The 19,780-nt window shown below is 33.5% G+C and overlaps 1 protein-coding gene across 1 annotated transcript in view; it reads left to right on the forward strand.

Moving 5' to 3' along the window:
- LRP1B (LDL receptor related protein 1B) overlaps positions 1-19,780 on the forward strand; it is a gene marked incomplete at its 3' end in the record, with an annotated part of 1,802,496 nt that overhangs the window by 1,702,241 nt on the left and 80,475 nt on the right. The window contains exons 80-83 of the mRNA XM_082657914.1: positions 4,013-4,129; positions 5,833-6,006; positions 8,051-8,176; positions 14,938-15,102. Coding sequence (XP_082514040.1) covers positions 4,013-4,129; positions 5,833-6,006; positions 8,051-8,176; positions 14,938-15,102 — 582 coding nt within the window. The remainder of the gene's footprint in view (positions 1-4,012; positions 4,130-5,832; positions 6,007-8,050; positions 8,177-14,937; positions 15,103-19,780) is intronic.

The following is a 19,780-nucleotide window of genomic DNA, read 5'->3' on the forward strand; positions in this document are numbered from 1 at the left end:
AATATTTGACCTGACTCCAAAGTTATTATATGAAATCAGTAACTATAATAATGCCTCTGTTTCCCTCCATGTGTAACATCTTGTTCTTTACGTTTGGGGTTTAAAGGAAATTCTGTCTTTCCTGATGCATCCATGAATGACTGTGCACTAGGATGCAGTACATTTGGTTATACTCTGTACTTCAATAGAGTGAAGGTGATATCGGCATTATGAACAGCAATAGGAATAGATAGAAAATTGTCTCTGTCCCTTTATATAACCTCTGTGCATTCTAGGGTTGGAATTGTACTGATCGGATAGTTAGCCCACCACCCAGACAGCCCTGTATTTGCTCACCACCAGCACTGCCATTGCCTCCTTTCCAAACTCATGAGAATACCTCAATTTTCTGGGCTTTGAAAGCACTCGTTATCTCCAAACTTGGTACTCCATAATCTACTGCTTTAATGATATAGTAGATCATTGACTCCTTAATGTATAATCTATGTGCCCAGCAAGACCATAACAGGTTAAACCAAAACCATAATGGATATTCTTGTTATATCCCCTGTAGAATGTTATAGTGCCTGTAATTAGTATGTGCTTAAGACTAATTATATGTTGAATGAATGAAGAGATGAATGCCTGCAATTTTTAACACTCTAACCCATGGTATGGTATTAAGATCTCTTTTAACAAATGGCACACTTCGTTTTGTTAGGCCCTATATTAAATATAAGAAGCATAATCTATATTCTGATTCAATCAATTGTGTGGTGGTTGAGTAGGACGCTCCATGAGAGCAGGAACATGATCTGTTTTATTCTTTGCTACATACTAGTACCTGGCAGTGTATGGTGCAAGAGAGTTGCCTTACAAATATGTATTGAGTTAGTGAATTCTGTGTCAGATAAGGTTACTTTCCAGTTTTCCCTGCAGTAGAAGGGCATGTAGAATTACATGAGTCTGATTTAAATACCATATTATTTGATATCCAGAAGCTTATTTATGTTACCTTTCCCTCCTCTCAAATCGTGGCAATTTCTGAGAGAATAAACAAGTACACACTGGCCCTGGACCAGTGGTAATTATTTGATTCACTCAGTAAATTCTTTGTCATTGACCAACAAAAGATCTCTAATTAAATGAAATAGATAAAAACTTAAGGACTATTTTGCAATTCCTTGATACATTATTTTACTAACATTCATAAGTAGATATGTGTGTGTGCATGTATGGTGTGTGTGTGTGTGTGTGTGTGTGTGTGTGTGTATATATATATTACATATATATACATATATGTGTAAAAACAACTTTAATGTAGTTCGGAATCTAAGACCCTGTGTAGGCAACCTATCTCAAAAAATACTTTTAACAATTTTTTAAAAATAACTTTGACATAGTGGTAAGTATTTTTAGTTTTTTGGACCCCTCTTATACCTCTTAAATCAAAAATAGGGTAGTGCACACCTGTTGGGTGTTACTACCTTACAAATCTTGACTTTCCTTTAACACAAAATGTATAAAATCTTTTCCTCTCTTTCTGAAAACGTAGTGATTTTAATTTATTTCTCTCTCCAAGTTTTCTCTCTTAAATATCACATTGGTACTGTGGTCATTTCTCATAAGATTTTTTTACCATTTTCTTTCTTCTTTTTAGATCATAGTGGAAATAGGGGAACTAGTGGGAAGATCTTGGAAAATTTCAGAGTTCAACAAAAGTTAGATTCAAAAATCCCTAAAATGTAACAGTAGTCTTGATATCATGGGAGATGTTTAGAAAATGAATACACAATTAGGGTCTTTATCATGTGCTCCTAAAACTTATTGGGACTTTATCTTTCATAACACTTCCAAACTGTGATTCCATTATGCTTGATTAGAACAAGTATAACATTTTATTTTAAATTTTCTGTACTTACACTGACTTGGTTCCAAATATTCACCATTCCCAGTTCAGATAAGAATAACTTTCCTGGGAATTGATTTTTCCCCCATTTTATTATTGCTTCTTTGTTAAAGACAAAAAATAGATGTGATATTTTTAAAGATATAGAAATGAACTTGTTCTTTCATATAAACTTGACCCATCTCTATAACAAAAAAGTAAGTTGATTCCTTTTTTAACTTTTTAATTTAAAAGACTATCTGTTTTATTAAAGGGCTTAAGGAAAAATCAAAATCATTGATTTGTGGATGTGGGGGAATATAAATCCCACTCACCTAAAAGCTTTGGTATATAATTTTTATCTAGATGTAATTCAATCCAAAATAGTATGGTATGGGACTGGAGATGATAAAGATGTTTGTCTAAAGCCTAGACTAACAATGCAATGTATGACACGTTTGAGAAATTTTTACTGCTGCTGAATCTGAGGAAACAATATTGGTAATTAAATTAGATTACACACCCATTGTCTTCTTCTTTTATATGATTAACAAATTTAATATTCAAATGTAGAGACGCATTATGTTGGGAACAGCTTTTTTAAAAAAAAAGCTCCTCTCTTGCACCATACACTGCCAGGTACTAGTATGTAGTATTGTATTACACTGGTGAGAGAGAAAGAAAAGCGTTTTCAATCTTTCTGAGATCACCTTTTTGAAACAGAATGGCAGCAGCAGGAAGCTGGATGGTTTTATGGTTCATGTTACCCATAATTATACATGAAGAAACAAAAACCTAATTCCCAGCATAACTCCAAATAACAAATTAATCATTGAGCAGAAACTAGTAAAACATGGGCCACTTGTTTTAATTGTTAACTCATTTCTCAGAGGCTGACTGGGCATAGAACATCTTTATATTCTACTTGAGGAGAAATATTTATATTTAGTTTGATTACATTTGGGATAGATCTACACACTGAACTGAAGAATTATTCCCAAATGAAATGAAGCATGATATGCTTTCATTTTGATTGTTAATCTTGGCCCATCTACACAGGAATACAATTAGTGTAAACTCGAAAATACTTTTCATTCAGTTGCCTTGCCATTGAGAGGTACCTCGGTTTTTTTATTGAATGAGCTGATTCAGAAAGCTCTTTAGCATTCAGTTGCCAAAGGTATTTTGATTGCATTGTACTATCAAAGTATGTCATATCTAAAGACTAGCTATGTCGTAAAAATTGAATATCTATAGCAGTGAGGATTTGTTATATAATTCATATGTCATAGATCTTACTCTTCTATACTGAATGAAGTTTACTTAAGGTATTATATGTGTTGATATTTGCACAAGAAGACACCGGCTAGACTCCAATCACATTATGAAATACAAAATAAAAAGTTGAATAAATAGCAAAACATGATTTTTTACTACATATTATGTTAGTCCATTGGTATTCACTAACAGATACTGATGATATAAAGAAGGACAAACAGTCTCAGAGCAAATTAATGATTAGACTAAAAAAATAGAGTGAAAAATTTAAGTATCAATACAACTAGAACCTTAATTAAGAAATTTACTATTCATTCTTCCCTACTATAAACATCAATCTTTAGTCAATTTATACTTCAGCCTGCACACAGGTGTTTCATAACACTGTAGACTAACTCCAAGTGGATGAAAATATCTTATGATTAAGCCCCTGAACCTTTTATATTCTGAGAAGTGCACCTTCATGAAAAGATTCAAAATATAACTAATTACACTGAATTATTTTAAATAATGGTTGGGTAAGTGATTTAAATGATGAAAGTATCATGGGAAATTCTTTTAGAAAATAACCATAATTAAGAAAGCAGTGTAGAAAGGAAAGATATCTAGGGTGGCTTTCCCTATGTGAAGTAAGATTTTTTTGCCACAGTTTATTAAATAAATTCTATGTAATCTATACACATGTATTTCAGATAGGGATTAAGCTATTTCAGTTTTTCTGATTTTTGCACTACTGTGATATAGACTGGGTAATTTCTAAGATGTCTGAAGAAAAATGTCAATTATAATAAGACATTAAAAGAGCAGAAACATAATTTTAAATAATCTCAAATGTATTGCTGTTATTTGTATGTATTGATTTTGCAGGTCTGGCCGTGGATCATTTCAGTGAACGGATATACTGGGCCGACCTTGAGCTCTCTGTTATTGGCAGCGTTCTATATGACGGCTCTGATTCAGTAATCTCTGTCAGCAGCAAACAAGGTTTGTGAAGTGCTCTTGTTTTTGCTTTTAATTATCACTGAAAGTATTAAATAATGATACATAAATATAATATGAAAGCTTTACATTCTGTATTTCCTCAAATTCTCTCTCTTTTCAACTTATAGCTCTTACTGTTCCTTACAATTTTCATTCTTACTAGAATAACAAAGAGGCCAGGCCAGAAGAACTTCTTGACTCTAGAACAAACGTGGTCCATTGCTACCCGGATTCAAAAAATATTCATTCTGTTTGTTGCTTCCGTGGATGTTCTGTTCTGAGCAGAACACTTCAAGTAATCGAGATTAGTGCCTGTGAATGCTAATTTTTATTTCAAATTGCAGTGATAAGTAGGAAATGAGTTATTGTATATAGTAAAACATCATAGTAAAAATTGTTATTTTAGGTAGTTGATAGGGATATTCTCATCCATGTGAAAAGCAACATGTAAAAATGACAACTTACCTCTCACACAAGTGACTGCAGAATCTACATGTGCTCTTCTTTTGTGGCACCCTTTTATATCTCCATCTCTGTGTCTACCTCCTATTTTTTACTCTCATTTTTGACTCCTTTCTGTGTCTCACACTTTTTTTGCCTGGTAATCTCAGTTCTTTCTGATGAAACTAATTGATTTCCCTTCTGTTCTTCTTTCCCTTTCCTACCAAAACTGCTTACCTATTTAACACCAATTGTTCACAATATATACTTGAGGTTTTTATATTTACATATTTTATTTACTGAATATTGCTTTGCTTCCTTTTTCTTTTTTTTAAACAAAATCAGAGAAGTTTCAAGAAAAATAATTGCATTGGACTTTCACTGTGTCTTTACTGGAAGTGTGTGTTTTTTGTATGATAACCCTAGATGGAAAAAAATTCCGTATTCACATAATTGATTGCAAAAATTTACCTGTTTTAGCTTAAGTGTACATTTTACTGTTTCAAGGAACATTGAAGGAAAATATATGTTAAAAGGCATTTTATGTTTTACAACCTTTAGATAATTAGTGAAATATAAATGTTATATTACTTGTTTAAATTTCAGTACCAAAAGTTATATTTCTTATAAATTCTCTCAAATAATAGCCATTTTGAAAATATGAAAAATTGTTATTATTATTACTATTCTTCTCAGCCATACTAGTCATATGTATGATTACCATTTGCCAACTTGTTTTCTTAACCCCATTTCTAAAACAGATAATAGTAATGCCAAATTTTGGAGGAGGATTTTACTGTTTAAAATCAGTTCATGATTGATTGATAAAATTGTCATTCAGGTAATCTAATTTGACCATTAATTTTATACAGAACACAAAATGATAATTTTGTAAATTCCTGGTTTTGAGCAATGGATAACTTTGGCCTGTAGGCTTTTTGTTGTTGTTGTTTGCAAACTGTACAGCAGAAAATATTACTGTGTATAATATGTCCCCCAGCCAATGCTTTGTGTTGGTGATGATGATTAAAGTGATGATGGAAGTGTTTTTTATGTTCTGAGTGACAAGTTTAATATCTCGCATATTTCTACTGCTAATAAATTAATCCTAACAATGTTACAGCTAATATTAAAAACATTCTAATTCTGAAAGGTTTTTTATGAACAGGAATAAGATTTTCTATATGATCTTGGATAAACTTAGTTTTCTTAAGTCTGAGTATTTATATTGCAACCCTTACAACTGCATTTTTTAAAAATTCTAGGCTTGTTACATCCACACAGGATTGACGTCTTCGAAGATTATATATATGGAGCAGGACCTAAAAATGGTGTATTTCGAGTACAAAAATTTGGCCATGGTTCAGTAGAGTACCTAGCTTTAGATGTTGATAAAACAAAAGGTGTTTTGATTTCTCATCGCTATAAACAACTGGACTGTAAGTATAATATTTTATACTATTATCTATATTGACAAAGTTTCTTTCTTATGACTCTCAAAATAAAGTATTTTTAAATTCTTAACATGGCTTAACCCCAATAAGTTAAGTTCACTTTAATTTTGGTATAACCAGACTTTTCAAATTACCAAAGACAAGAAATAAATAATGCAATAGTTGCTATTTTTGCTAAAACAGGTATGAAAATTTCAGGATTTGTTTGTATTTTCTTGGAATTAGAATTAACTTTGTTATAAAAATTTGTCTCTTATTTTGTGTTTTTCTAAATTCTTAATAAAACTTTGTGGGTTGATAGATAAACCACGCAAGTAAGGAAATTTGTCATTAGCCTTTTTCACTCACTCATAACCAAGTAAAAATCATAGCTTTAACATTTCATCTTTAAAGGTATCTGAGGAGAATGTTCCCAAAGGTTGTATTTTCTCTCATGGTTTATGACTTTTATTGTTACTTTCTCTCCTAGAAAAAAATAGGTAAATAATTGACATAGTTATTTTGAAAGATCTGTTTCAAACAAAGCCATAAAAAATATCGAAGAACAAAGGAATAAAATGTGGCTGAAACGCTAATGATCTGTGTTTATGTATGAGTTCACCCTTCAAAAAACTTTCAGATTTACTTATAACTATTCTTCATGGCAAATAAAAAGGGATTGGGCTTCCCTGGTGGCGCAGTGGTTGAGAGTCCGCCTTCTGATGCAGGGGACACGGGTTCGTGCCCCGGTCCGGGAGGATCCCACATGCTGTGGAGCGGCTGGGCCCGTGAGCCATGGCCGCTGGGCCTGCGCGTCCGGAGCCTGTGCTCCGCAACGGGAGAGACCACAACAGTGAGAGGCCCGCGTACCGCAAAAAGAAAAAAAAGGGATTTAATCTCATTTGGTATGATGGTCTGGAAAGGTAGCAACTGATATTTACCAAATCAGTTTTGGAAACAGATTAAAACAACATATATTCCCCTAAAACCTTCCTGAAATTCTATTCAGTGTTTTGCTACTCTTTGCTAATGATCTGACACATATGGTTCCAAGGTTAATATGAGGACATTCCCTCTCATCCTCTAGTTCTGTTTTTTTTTTTTTTTTTTTTTTTTTTTTTTTTTTTGCGGTACGCGGGCCTCTCACTGTTGTGGCCTCTCCCGTTGCGGAGCACAGGCTCCAGACACGCAGGCTCAGCGGCCATGGCTCACGGGCCCAGCCGCTCCGCGGCACGCGGGATCCTCCCAGACCGGGGCACAAACCGGTGTCCCCTGCATAGGCAGGCGGACTCTCAACCACTGCGCCACCAGGGAAGCCCCTCTAGTTCTGTTTGATTCATATTCATAGTCAAATATCTCCACCTTCATAAAAAATAAATTAATAAAAGTCTGCCCTAAGTATAATAGGTGTCTGATTACTGGTTGTTACAGAATGAAAGCCACTTTCATAGTCACCATTTCACTACCTAGATACCATTTCTGTTTCATTCTAATGACAGATCCTGCATGGAAAGCCACGCAACAGCTGTGGCTGCAGAGGATACCGATTGGATAGAAATGTAGACAAAAATAAATGTGGTACCCATTTATCCATGCGCACAAACTCCTATCTGATGGAAAGCACACCATATTAAACATGTTTTTAGGGAAAAAAGCCATGTTTTGTTTGTGTTCTGACAGACAACTACATATGGATTTTAAGCCTTTGTAAATACCAGGGGGAGCTGTTTCTGTCTGTTAAACCAGTTTTGAAACTACCTAAATTTGCCAAAGGAAAAGTGACAAAGTATGTGCTTGAATAATTTCTTCTCCCTCATGGGAAATGTAAAGTAGGGTAAAGTTTCTATTAATGTTGAATGTTGGGTAGTAATTTCTTTTCATCTATAAAGGAGAATTGGAATATTGAAATAAGATACTCCCAGTAAAAATTTGATGTTATTTCTTTTCAACATTGCTAATTCATCATTTCACCTTATTGAATTTTATGTTTTTGAAACCTATTGTATTTATAATTATGTGTTTCTTTTTTCTTTTGTTTTGTTTTGATCAGTACCCAATCCATGCTCGGATCTAGTATGTGAATTCCTCTGTTTGCTGAATCCTTCTGGGGCCACCTGTGTGTGCCCAGAAGGAAAATATTTGATTAATGGCACCTGCAATGATGACAGCCTGTTAGGTAGGTAAACTTCATTATTCTGTAAGTAATGAATTACTGTATACAGTAAATGTTCACAACTACTGAAACTGAGCAGTATTAGCTACTCAGTCATCACTGATATTTCCATGATATCACTGGTTCTTGAATGCCTGTGTAAACTATTCTTTTCTCTGATGATGACTTCCCGTCAATTCTTTCTACATTTGTTCACAAAGCTGCATTGAGCACTTACTGTGCATCGAAGACTAGATTAAGAACTTTGAAGTCACACACAGAATCAAGAGACCTGTTTATATAGCTCCTGTATCAGTAAAGATAATGATATTTCTGAGGGTGCCATTCTGCTATTAGTTTAAACCCAACTCCCAAATCCATTTATTCATTTAGCAACTTTATATATGTTTTGTGTGCCAACACTAATTTAGAAACTGATGATTAATTTAGAAAATAAATCTTAGTTTCCTCTATGTAAAATTTGATTAACAGTAAATACTACTACTACTACTAATAATAATAAATATTTTGAGGGCTTCTGAGCAAAGCATAACACTAATTTAGAAACAAAGGACTAAGTTAGAAACAAAACTGAAAATATTTCTTCATTCAAGAAGTTTATATTTTAGAAGCTAGAGGTTGGAACAAACATTTAAAAACTTGAAATATTATTTCAGATGCTAGTATGTGTTAAATAACAAAACAGAAAAAAATCAAATGAAAAAAATCAAAACTGAAAATAGTGTGATGGGAAAGGGAAAGAGATGTCTCTTGGATATCCAGGCAGACTTTCAATAAGTTTCCTCATATTCAAGACATTAGCCATAATGGGAAAAAAATGCTACTAAGAGAAAAGAAAATCAACACATTAATTTTATGTCACAGACAAAAATGCAGTGCTCCAAAAATCACTTGAGGGTCACAGCAAACATTTTTCCAATGAGATACACACTTAGGATCTCTTCATAGCAGGGCTTCCCACCGGTTGTATTTCTCTGTTTAAATGAACTCATGTGAACACAGTGTCTTTGCCCTCAGTCATCATCTATACCCCCATATCATTGTCTCATTGTTCTCTGCTGGGGGTTATGCCAGCTGAAGACTTTTGCCTTTCCTAAGGCACTCAGTGTCTAAAACTGTCACAGCTCTTCCATTTAATATGTATTTTTAATCATTTGATATGCAAAGCTGAAGAGGTTGAAAAGATGAAATGATGAATGACACAAACACCAATAAATACTTATGTGAATAGTGATATAAGCCACAAAAGAGACAGACTTTATGATATTATGAGGAATTAGATGATTATCCAGTTAGAGAATTGATTAGTTCCTATAGAACATGACATTAGAACAAGATCTGCAAAGATAGATTATATTTAGATTAAATAGGAATGAAGGAGGAGGACACTGAGAAGAGGAAACTGTCTGAAAAGTCATGAAAGCATGGACTGTAAAGAAAATAATGAGTCATTTATTCCAGTTAGTGTGTAGGATGTGCAAAGTGCTGTTGTGGGTGGCAGTTGGAACATTCTTAACGGAGAGCTAAATATGAATCATGACTGGTATTTTGGATGGGTATTTTAGTGCCAGTCATTGAAAAGGGATGCTGTCACTGGTACTAGGATGCACCCTTCCTCTACCAATTCTCCCAACTAGAGTTGCCATGATCTCAATTGTGATGGTAGAATAAGAGAATTAAATGAACATTTTCAGGTACATTTTTCACTCACTGCTCTGACACAGTCACAAACTCTATACTTAACATCTCAGAAACAGATTCTTAAAAACGTCAACAACTCCTTCCTTGTGGAAGATGTGCCTCATTTTCACTAGTTCCATATATACCCATAAGCAGTGCTCTCACAGATGCCTCCTGTGTGCCATGTCTACTTACACTATTGTTTGGGTGGGAGAGACCCCTGGGAAAGAGATGAGTATTCTGCACAGAAGTACACAGCTTGTGCTACCAGTGTGACTTTTACACTGGTTCAGATATTATAAGTGTGTTTTTTTTTCTTATGGTCAGGTTGCAGACAGCTTTTCTTATTTTCCTTTTATGAGTAAATAAGACTGTCTCTTCTACATAACCTCCCTTTTTCCTCTTTGCTTAATGCAAATAATTTATTCAATAATACAAAATCAACAAATATACAAGAAGAACATGGTCTGGAGTAGAGCTGAGGTGGTGCTTTGGATTAAGCCAAGATCTATCACTTAACTAATATGTTTGGCCCTGTACTCCCTCAGTCTCAGTTCCTTCTGTGTGAAATTGGATTAACAATAAATACTACTACTACTGCTAGTAATAATAATAAATACCTTGAAGGCTTATGAGCAAAGCATATTTTAAGTATGTTATATAGATATATATATAATTTCATTTAATCCTCACAAAACTCCAATGATATTATACTGTCATTGCCCCTATTTTTACACATAAAAAATTGAAGTATGGAGAGGCTCAATTGTCTAACAATACTTAATAATGGTGGTACCCTAAGGTGGACCTAGGCATTCCACACTCTTAATCATCACATAATACACTCCAGTGTCTCCAAGTCACCCAAAGTACCCATGTCCAGAGTCATTGGAAATACTAGAAATAACATACAGAAAGTGCCTAGCACAATGCCTTGCAAAAAGTAGACACACAGCACTCTAAAATAAATCTGTCATGAAGTAAGCAAGAAAATGAAGCTATTACCAAATTGTATAGTTTTATGTTTTAAATGAGGAAGCATTTTGTCTAAATATACAAAGATCTAAAACTTTTTTATAAATTTTAGTTTTACTATTTCAATCCTGCTTGAAAGGCAGGGTTACAGAAACCTCCTCAATGTTTATTTTATGATTTAAAAGAAAATCTTATATTTTAAACAATCTGAGTGTTAAAAAGTATTCACACTGGCCTCTGTATATGAGCCTTGGTAATGGATGGCTTGAACCACTTCGGTTAGGAATATAATTAAGTGGATTTTAGAATTATTGATTGGTGAAGATAAAAGCCAATTAATTTTTTCCTGACATTAGCATTTGATACAGCCAACTTTTTCAGCTCTTTATAATTGCTTGCCTTTCTCTAGCTGCTATTGTTAAATGATGAGCACCCTGAGTATTTTTAATCTTCATGTAAGAAATTTGAATTCAAATGTTACGCGTTCTTGGAGAACTGTTCACCTGCTCTTCCCTATAGTTGATTATAATTGCTGGAGCTTGGCTTCTGGGGGTGATTTTGTTATTGACAAAAGCAGCTTCCTTTTTCATTATAGAACTATTACAGTTAGGTTTTGAAAGAATGTAACTCTACTTCCATTTCATCAGGCAGTGTTATATTTTTTAAATTTCTGGTGCCTAATGAGGCACATTATAGAAATGCACCTGTCCTAACATGTAGAGATTTTGAATACCTATGTATTTTTACACAGAACATCTACAGGTGAAAATGAGCCCTCCCGTAACAATCCTAACTGTGATCATAATACCTTAAATATTTATCTTCATTGTTCACATTCACAACTCCAGTTAGGATATTTCATGCTGAATGAGTTAGAAATGTTTTGGTAAATTTTAAATTGAGCAAGCATGTTTCACTAGAGATCTTTCTTGAGAACGTGACCTCTATATTCAACTCTGTGCTAGAGATTCCCACTTGCATTTATATAGGTATCTCCAATTTAATATGTTCAAAGATAAAACAACACTTCAGGTCCTATTGGCCTCGTGTTAGAAACTGAAGAATTATCCTTGTTTTTTCCTTTCCCTCTGATGTGATTTTTGTCTTCTAGTTACCTTCAGAATATGTCTACATTATCTATCCCACATTACTCTATTTTAGACCATCATCTTATCTAGCCTGGACAATTTAAACAGAGTCCTAATAGTCCCCCTGCTTTCAGTTTAACCCCTACCAGTACAGTCATTCTTGGACTTTTTAGACTTTTCAAAGACCTAACATTGCTATGGGGGCAAAGTCCAACATCCAAGGATCTCCTATGACACTCTGCTTATCTCTTTAAATTCACTTCTCTCTTTCAGTTCCTGCCTTCACACTCTGTAATCCAGGTCCAGTCACAGTAACTTTCATTCAGTTTCAACAATGCTCACCTTCTGGTATTCATAGATGCCACTCCACGTGAGCTATATTCTCAGTGCGCCTTATGGGCACTCAATACCTAATGCTGAATAAGAATGTTACTGGGTAATTTACCTAGTAAGTTCCTCAATTTCCTGTTGAAATTTAACAATACACCTTGTAGACCCAGATCACAGGTCTTCATCCTCATACTATTCTAGTATGGCTAGAACTCAAATTCTCATTTGTGTGTATGTTATATACTTATATACTTAAAAATTTACAAAGTTTTATAATTTTGACTTTTACTTTCCAGTTTCTTATTTAATTTAATATTCACAACAAACCTATGAGTTAAGTTGCACATTTGTCTTTAAGGCTATCTTAAAGTAGAAATAACTAAGGCTCAGATAGGTTAATTTGTATGCCTAGTAAGGAGCAGAGCTAGGACTTAAAAACAGGTCTCACTACATCAACTGTCATTTTCTTTATACTCTGTGTATATAGTGCCTCATGAGAGAGCCCTTCATATTACAAATGCAGACTTTAGTAATGCCAACCTGAAGCCTCCCTACATGACAAAGTATTGGAAACTGCTTTGCAATGCCAAAAATCTCGAAATTTGTCTGACACTGCTGATAGATGGTCTCTGTTTATGACAGTGGTTATGATACTTGAATTATGTTGTCATTTGAAGTCACTGAGGCTCTTTAAGATGTTTTTGTGATTATTGCAGTGATAATTATTCAAGCTTCTGTTATGTCTGTGCCAATGCATCTTGAGTGAACAATATAGGCTGTTTTGATTTTATCTTATTTTGTATAAAGTAAGCATGACTGTAGAAAAAGGTATTTTTTGAATAGAATGCTCTTAAAATATTGTCAATTGTCTTTATTCCATTGGACATTATGTCCTGTTCTATGTAGAGCAGTAGTTCTAATGGAGCAAGGCCATGTCTACACATACAGAAAAATAATGTGGAAAATGATTCCAAACCAATCTTTATCATAAATCAGACTCATCATATTTTTAAAAATGATTTTGTGACCCCCAAGGAATGACCATCCTTCCTTTCTCTCAGCCAAAATGTATTATATAGGCAGATTTTGCCTAATTATTTTATATATGGAAAAAAATGTTTCTGACACTGTTTTATCACCATCTTGTATCAAATCTAAGTAATTTTTAGTTTTGTGTGTTAATATATAGCTGATAAGGATGTACATCAAAGAGTATCTTTTCATTTAAATGTTTCCCTATACTAAAAATCATGTTTTTGTATATGTACACTATACTATATATATGCACTATACATACTATATATATACTCCCTACATACAAATGAGTTCCATTCAGAGAGCATGTTCGTAAGTCCAATTTGTTTGTAAGTAAAACAAAGTTAGCCTAGGTACCCAACTAACACAATCAGCTATATGGTACCGTACTGAAATAGGTTTATAATAATTTTCACACAAATAATACATAAAAAACAAACACAAAAAATAGAGAAAACTTTTTTTTTTTTTTGAAGATGTTGGGGGTAGGAGTTTATTAATTAATTTGTTTGTTTTTGCTGTGTTGCGTCTTCATTTCTGTGCATGGGCCTTCTCTAGTTGTGGCAAGCGGGGGCCACTCTTCATTGCGGTGTATGGGCCTCTCACTATTGCGGCCTCTCTTGTTGCAGAGCACAGGCTCCAGACGGGCAGGCTCAGTAGTTGTGGCGCACGGGCTTAGTTGCTCCGCGGCATGTGGGATCCTCCCAGACCAGGGCTCAAACCTGTGTCCCCTGCATTAGCAGGCAGATTCTCAACCACTGTGCCACCAGGGAAGCCCAGAGAAAACATTTTTAATCTTACAGTACAGTACCTTGAAAAGTATAGTAGTACAGTAAGTATAACAGCTGGCATACAGGAGCCGGCAGCGAGTGAACAGGCAAGAAGAGTAACTGACTGGAGTAGGGAGAGGAGGTGGGGAAGGGTAGAGCTGAAGGATCTTCAGCAATAGGAGACGGAGGGCAAGCTGCTTTTTCACTCATGCCTGACATTCAGTACCAGCTACATCACCGCTGCTTATACGCTTGCTTCCGGACATCCTGGGCTTGAAATAAAAATACTGTACTCTATACAATACTGTACAGTAAAGTACACAAAAGCACAACCACTTGTAGAGGATACAGGCACGTGACAAAGTACACCAGGCACGTGAACTAACTTATGTGATAGGACATGCAAACACACGTTGGCATCTTTGAAAGTTCGCAACTTGAAAGTTCGTATGTAGGGGACTGTATATATATTTATCTTACATATTTCGGTTTGGTTTAATATCAAACACTTCTAAAAACTAGGCCATGTTTGCCCATATCGTGAAAAAACCCATATTGGTTGGAAAATATTTTATTTTTAGAAAGTTTCAGTTGGTTTTATTGTTTAATGTTTTAACAAATATAAGAAATGGTAAACAATGCTTTAAGCCTAAAAAAGAATAAAAGTTAATTCAATACTTGTGTTCACCATTCAACAATGTTTGAAATCTATTTCTCTATTTTCAGATAGTATTTTGTTTCTTCTACGTTTATATTAGGGCTATTTATTTTTGGAATTTTATGGAAAAAAGTGAATCTTAGTATTTAATTTTTCTTTATTTGAATTTTTCTTATTCTACCACCTACTGAATGGCATGCTAATTTGTACATTTCTTCTTATAACCAGATGATTCATGCAAACTGACTTGTGAAAATGGAGGAAGATGCATTTTAAATGAGAAAGGTGATTTGAGGTGTCACTGTTGGCCTAGTTATTCAGGAGAGAGATGTGAAATCAACCACTGTAGCAACTACTGTCAGAATGGAGGAACTTGCATGCCATCAGCTCTAGGTAAATAATTGAGTGGCATTGTATATTCAGATCATCTGTAATTTTCCTTATATGTGAAAAATCTACAGAAAATACTTAATGCTATGAATATAATTCCTGTTGTCTTAACAAATACATTAACAAAAATTAAATCTAATAATTAATTCAACGTAATCAGTGGCATTTTTTCTAAATTGAGTATATCAATCGAAGTCCAAGTCACAAAAATTAACAATAATAATGATGATTATCTTGTGTTAAGTGCGTGCCATTGACAGGGCTCAGTGCTTATAGATATTCTGACTCTGGCTTAAAATGATGAGGCAAAATCAGTTTTAGAAGCCTTATCTATTTGACTCCAAAATCTGTTTTTTTTTTTTAATTGAAGTTTGCCTGATGCTAAAACTCATGTTATTAAAAACTAGATTTATTTTAAATATATACATACTATATCAGTACATCTTAGAGCATCATAATTTCCATCTATAATCATAACTACTCTGTTGTCATTGCAATGTAGTATATTCAAAACATATTGCTTTGAAAACATCAGTTTACTACATATTTGGATATACTTGAGATTCTTACTAATTTATGCTATATCTATGCTCGCAAAAAGTGTTTTCTACAGCACATAAGTGAATACTAAAACATATTTTCTTACTGACTTCTATTAAATTTAAAATATGTTCCCACTGGAAAAAATTAACCATAATACATAATAGAAATATAATTTGCAAATTCCAGTATTAGTGCAAAGAAGATTATGCAACTATTAGAGTGAAATCTATGTACATTTAATTTTCCTACGATAACTGCAGATTTAGGTAGTCAGATAGAAAAGCAATCCATATGATCTTCACATCCCCTATGTGGTTAATTTCTTTCTTACTGGGATTTCTCACTGCTTCTATTGCTTAAGCTATTCTTTGAAGTATTTAGCATAATGCTAACAAAGAGCCACATGAAGCAGCATTTTCAATGGAGTTCAGGAGAAGCAAGCTGTTTTCTGATTTGCATTCTAAGAGTAAAAACAATACTACTTCTTTGATAGTTTGATAGTTTGATACCTATAAATATTTTGGACTTATGATTAATTGATAATTAAGATAATTGTAACTACTCAATAGAATTCTGAAAAAATATTCAGCAGGTTGATTGAACTAAAAGAGGCACTAGGAGTCTTACTACATATATTCATTCTGCCTGAGGGGGAGCTAGTCCATAAAGTATATTCTATTGCTGTGGGAAAAACTGTAGTACTGAGACCTTCATTGACTATGCAAATGAGAATCCATTGAATGTACAGTAAAAGAGTGTGACCTGTAATTATATTTTAGCAACAAACATACCACTTAGCTTTAGGGAAGAAGCTTCTCTTATGCAAATGAGTTGTTTAAGAGTTTTATTATTTAATTGTTAACTTAATTTTCTCATTAAGATAAAAAAATCTTTGGGTTGTGACCAGATGATTTTCTTATATTTACCTTTGGAAATATTTAAGCCAGCTAGATAAAGAGTTTGGCACTCCAAACTATGGCTACCTATTCAACCTGCAATCAATGCACAGGGACAAATCTCTGTGAAACATTGAATTTGCTATCCTGTTAATGGATCCTGAAATATATATAAATACAGCACAACTTTTGATGTTTCATTCAAATCATTTGTCCAGACCTTGCTGCATTCTTAAAATCCATAATATATCAAGTTTATCTATGCACCCAGAGTATTAGATCTTGATTTACATAGATAATATGTTCAGAAAAAATTATATTTCAAATTAGTAATATAAATGAGTTCTCATATGAATTCAACTTGAGATATAGCCATGTAGTTTATTGTCTTATAGCATCTAATAATTAATAATAATATAATAGCTAATTAAGTCATTTACAAAGCATTTTTCACTTTTAAAAATGTGGTTTTATAAAACATTGTTTGGTATTATAGACTGTAGAACCTCATTATCTCCACACAAATGTTAATTTGTGCAACAAATCCCAGTGGGCAACTCATAGATTTATTCATTGTCGGTTTACTTACAGTTAAGCCTTTGGCAAACTCCTATGTGGACACTATGTAACTAGGGTTTGGGGCAGCCTTAATTAAACTTTATAAGTTTGTGACAGTTGTATAGAACTATAATAATTGAACAAAGGAAATGTCACCAGTTAATTAAAGGCACACATCTGAGAGGCGTAATTAAAATTTTACATGTAGGAATGAATTTTTCCTCATTCCTTAAGGTTTTTTGTAATAAAGAAAACTGAAAACTAGATATATGAGCTGTATCCATATAAGAAGGTACTACAAAATGAAATAGGTTGACATTGATTATATCAACAAGGATCCATGTAGTTAATTTCTGTGACCTGCTCCTAGGAGGCTACATTTAAGATAAAGTTTACATTGGCAAAGCAATGGAAAATAGAATAAAGCATTGAATTATTCAGTCATTTTATGTAGAAAGTAGAGTATAATTTATGGAATTATTTTTTCATCACAGATGTAATGGATATTTATGTAATTATATGTACAATTAATCTTCACTTTTATGAATATTTATTCTCTATGTTCATTCTGTGTGGTATTTTCCATACTCTTATAGGTCTGTTATTTAGACTTTTGATGTTTCTATCAAAATGAATCAGGGTTTTCTACACAACTGATTTAGAGGAATGGAGCAAGAAATTTTGTAAATTTGGGAAAATATTCTCAAATACTCCCACTCAAAGTTTGGAATTATGCATAAAGGAAGGCAATTCTAATTTGGGAAGTTTGAATATATGTAAAACTGGCTACGTGAAGAGATGATGGTGCAATTTTTTATAGTAGGCAATTCATTTGTATTGAAGTATTTAAATGAATTCAACAAGAAGACAGCAGAAGCTCTCTTTGTGTTGCCCTCTGTCACCACATCTGTGTATTTTGGCAGTGGAAGATTTTATTCCCAGAAATGAAGCCGGAGGAAAGAGGGCTCTCTTGAGGAAAGAAAAAAATCAAAATCTTCTCACTGCAATGGAAAGGGCCCTTATAATAGCCAAGTAGATGGAGATAATTTTCTATCTCATTTATTCAAGATCTTTCTATCCAGGCCACTGCCCCAAATATGATGGTAGCATATGTGACTGCCATCAATTATGATCAAATATGACTACCCTAAAAATGTTTGTGCTCAAAGGCAGGTTAAGCTAGGAAATTTGGGGCACCTTTGAAACAGCATGAAACAGATTATGAAACATATATACTGATGTCTCTCAAGTCACATATGTATCTGGGCTGTAAAGTACACAGTCACCTAATTAATATCTTGATAAAGGGTGAACATACATTTAAACAGTCCCTCTTAGTTTTTCTTTCACTTTATATTTAAATGAGGGCTGTTTTTAATTTAAATTAAGCTTGATGTCTTAGCTCCCTTAACATAGATATTGATTATATTTAGAAAGTGGTAAAAGCTGGATATTTGGTCCTATTTGCTTTTTAAGAATCCAAGAGAATAAGTCGAAAATATAAAATTGAAAACATAAAATAGTTCATATAGTTTAAAAAATAAGCGACATAGGAATATGTAGCTTTGACAAATCAATGGAAAAAAACCAAAAAAACATAAGGAGCAAGTGGCAGAACATGAACATATATGAACACAAACGTATATAAAAACAGAGAAAAGTGGGAAAAGAGGGAGGAGGAGCCCAGTCACACACAGGTGAAACCAGCATCCTTAAATCAGTACCAGAAGAAAATGTTCATGGTACAAGCCTTGCAGCAAGCAATTCTGAATTACTCAGCAGGAGTTGCAGGGCAGAAATAGACACACATGTAGAGAACAAACGTACAGACCCCAAAGGGGGGAAAGCAGCAGGGGGGTGGTGGTGGTGGGATGAATTGGGAGATTGGGATTGACTGAATACACTAATATGTATGAAATGGATAACTAATAAGAACCTGCTGTATAAAAAAATTAAATAAAATTCAAAAATTAAACAAAAAACAAAACAAACAAAAAAGTTCCAATGTCCTTTAACTAAATAATGTCACTTTTAGAAATATATTCCAAAGGTTACATAATAATAAAAAATAAAATATTTAGAAGTGAAAATGTTCAATGTAGTATTGTTCATAATATAGAATTGGAGATAAAAACCTAAATTCAAGTAGTTAATATATAAAATATAGCATATCTAAAAGATGAATGTTACACGATAAACAAAACTATAATTTTAAACTATATAATAATAGAGAAAAATATTCACATTTTATTTTAAAGTTAAAAAGCACAAGAAAAAACCTGCTTGTATACTATGAGCCCAATATGAAAAAATTGCATATGTAATAGGTCCTTCATTATACTTCTGTATTTTCTAAATATTCAACCATGCTTTATTGTTAGAATCAGAAATTAAAATAACACTACTTATTATCATTGTCAGGATCATGATAATTAATATGTATTGAACTGCTTACTAAGTGCCAGGCACTGTTCTTGGCCCTTGAATCTTCATAACAATGAAAGTACGATTCTCTTTAACTGTGCTGCTGGCTTCATGAGTCATAGTTACTGGTTCGTTTGGACCATATGGTGAGAGCAGTACTGAACCATTTAGTCTTATAGCTCTCTAAGCTAATGTCAGAAGGCTTGAGTTGGCTTACTTATATTCACAGAAAAGACAAAAATGTTTCAGTCTCATCTCCA

Source organism: Grampus griseus, assembly GCF_964374135.1.
Source record: "Grampus griseus genome assembly, chromosome: 7".
Lineage (NCBI taxonomy): Eukaryota > Metazoa > Chordata > Mammalia > Artiodactyla > Delphinidae > Grampus > Grampus griseus.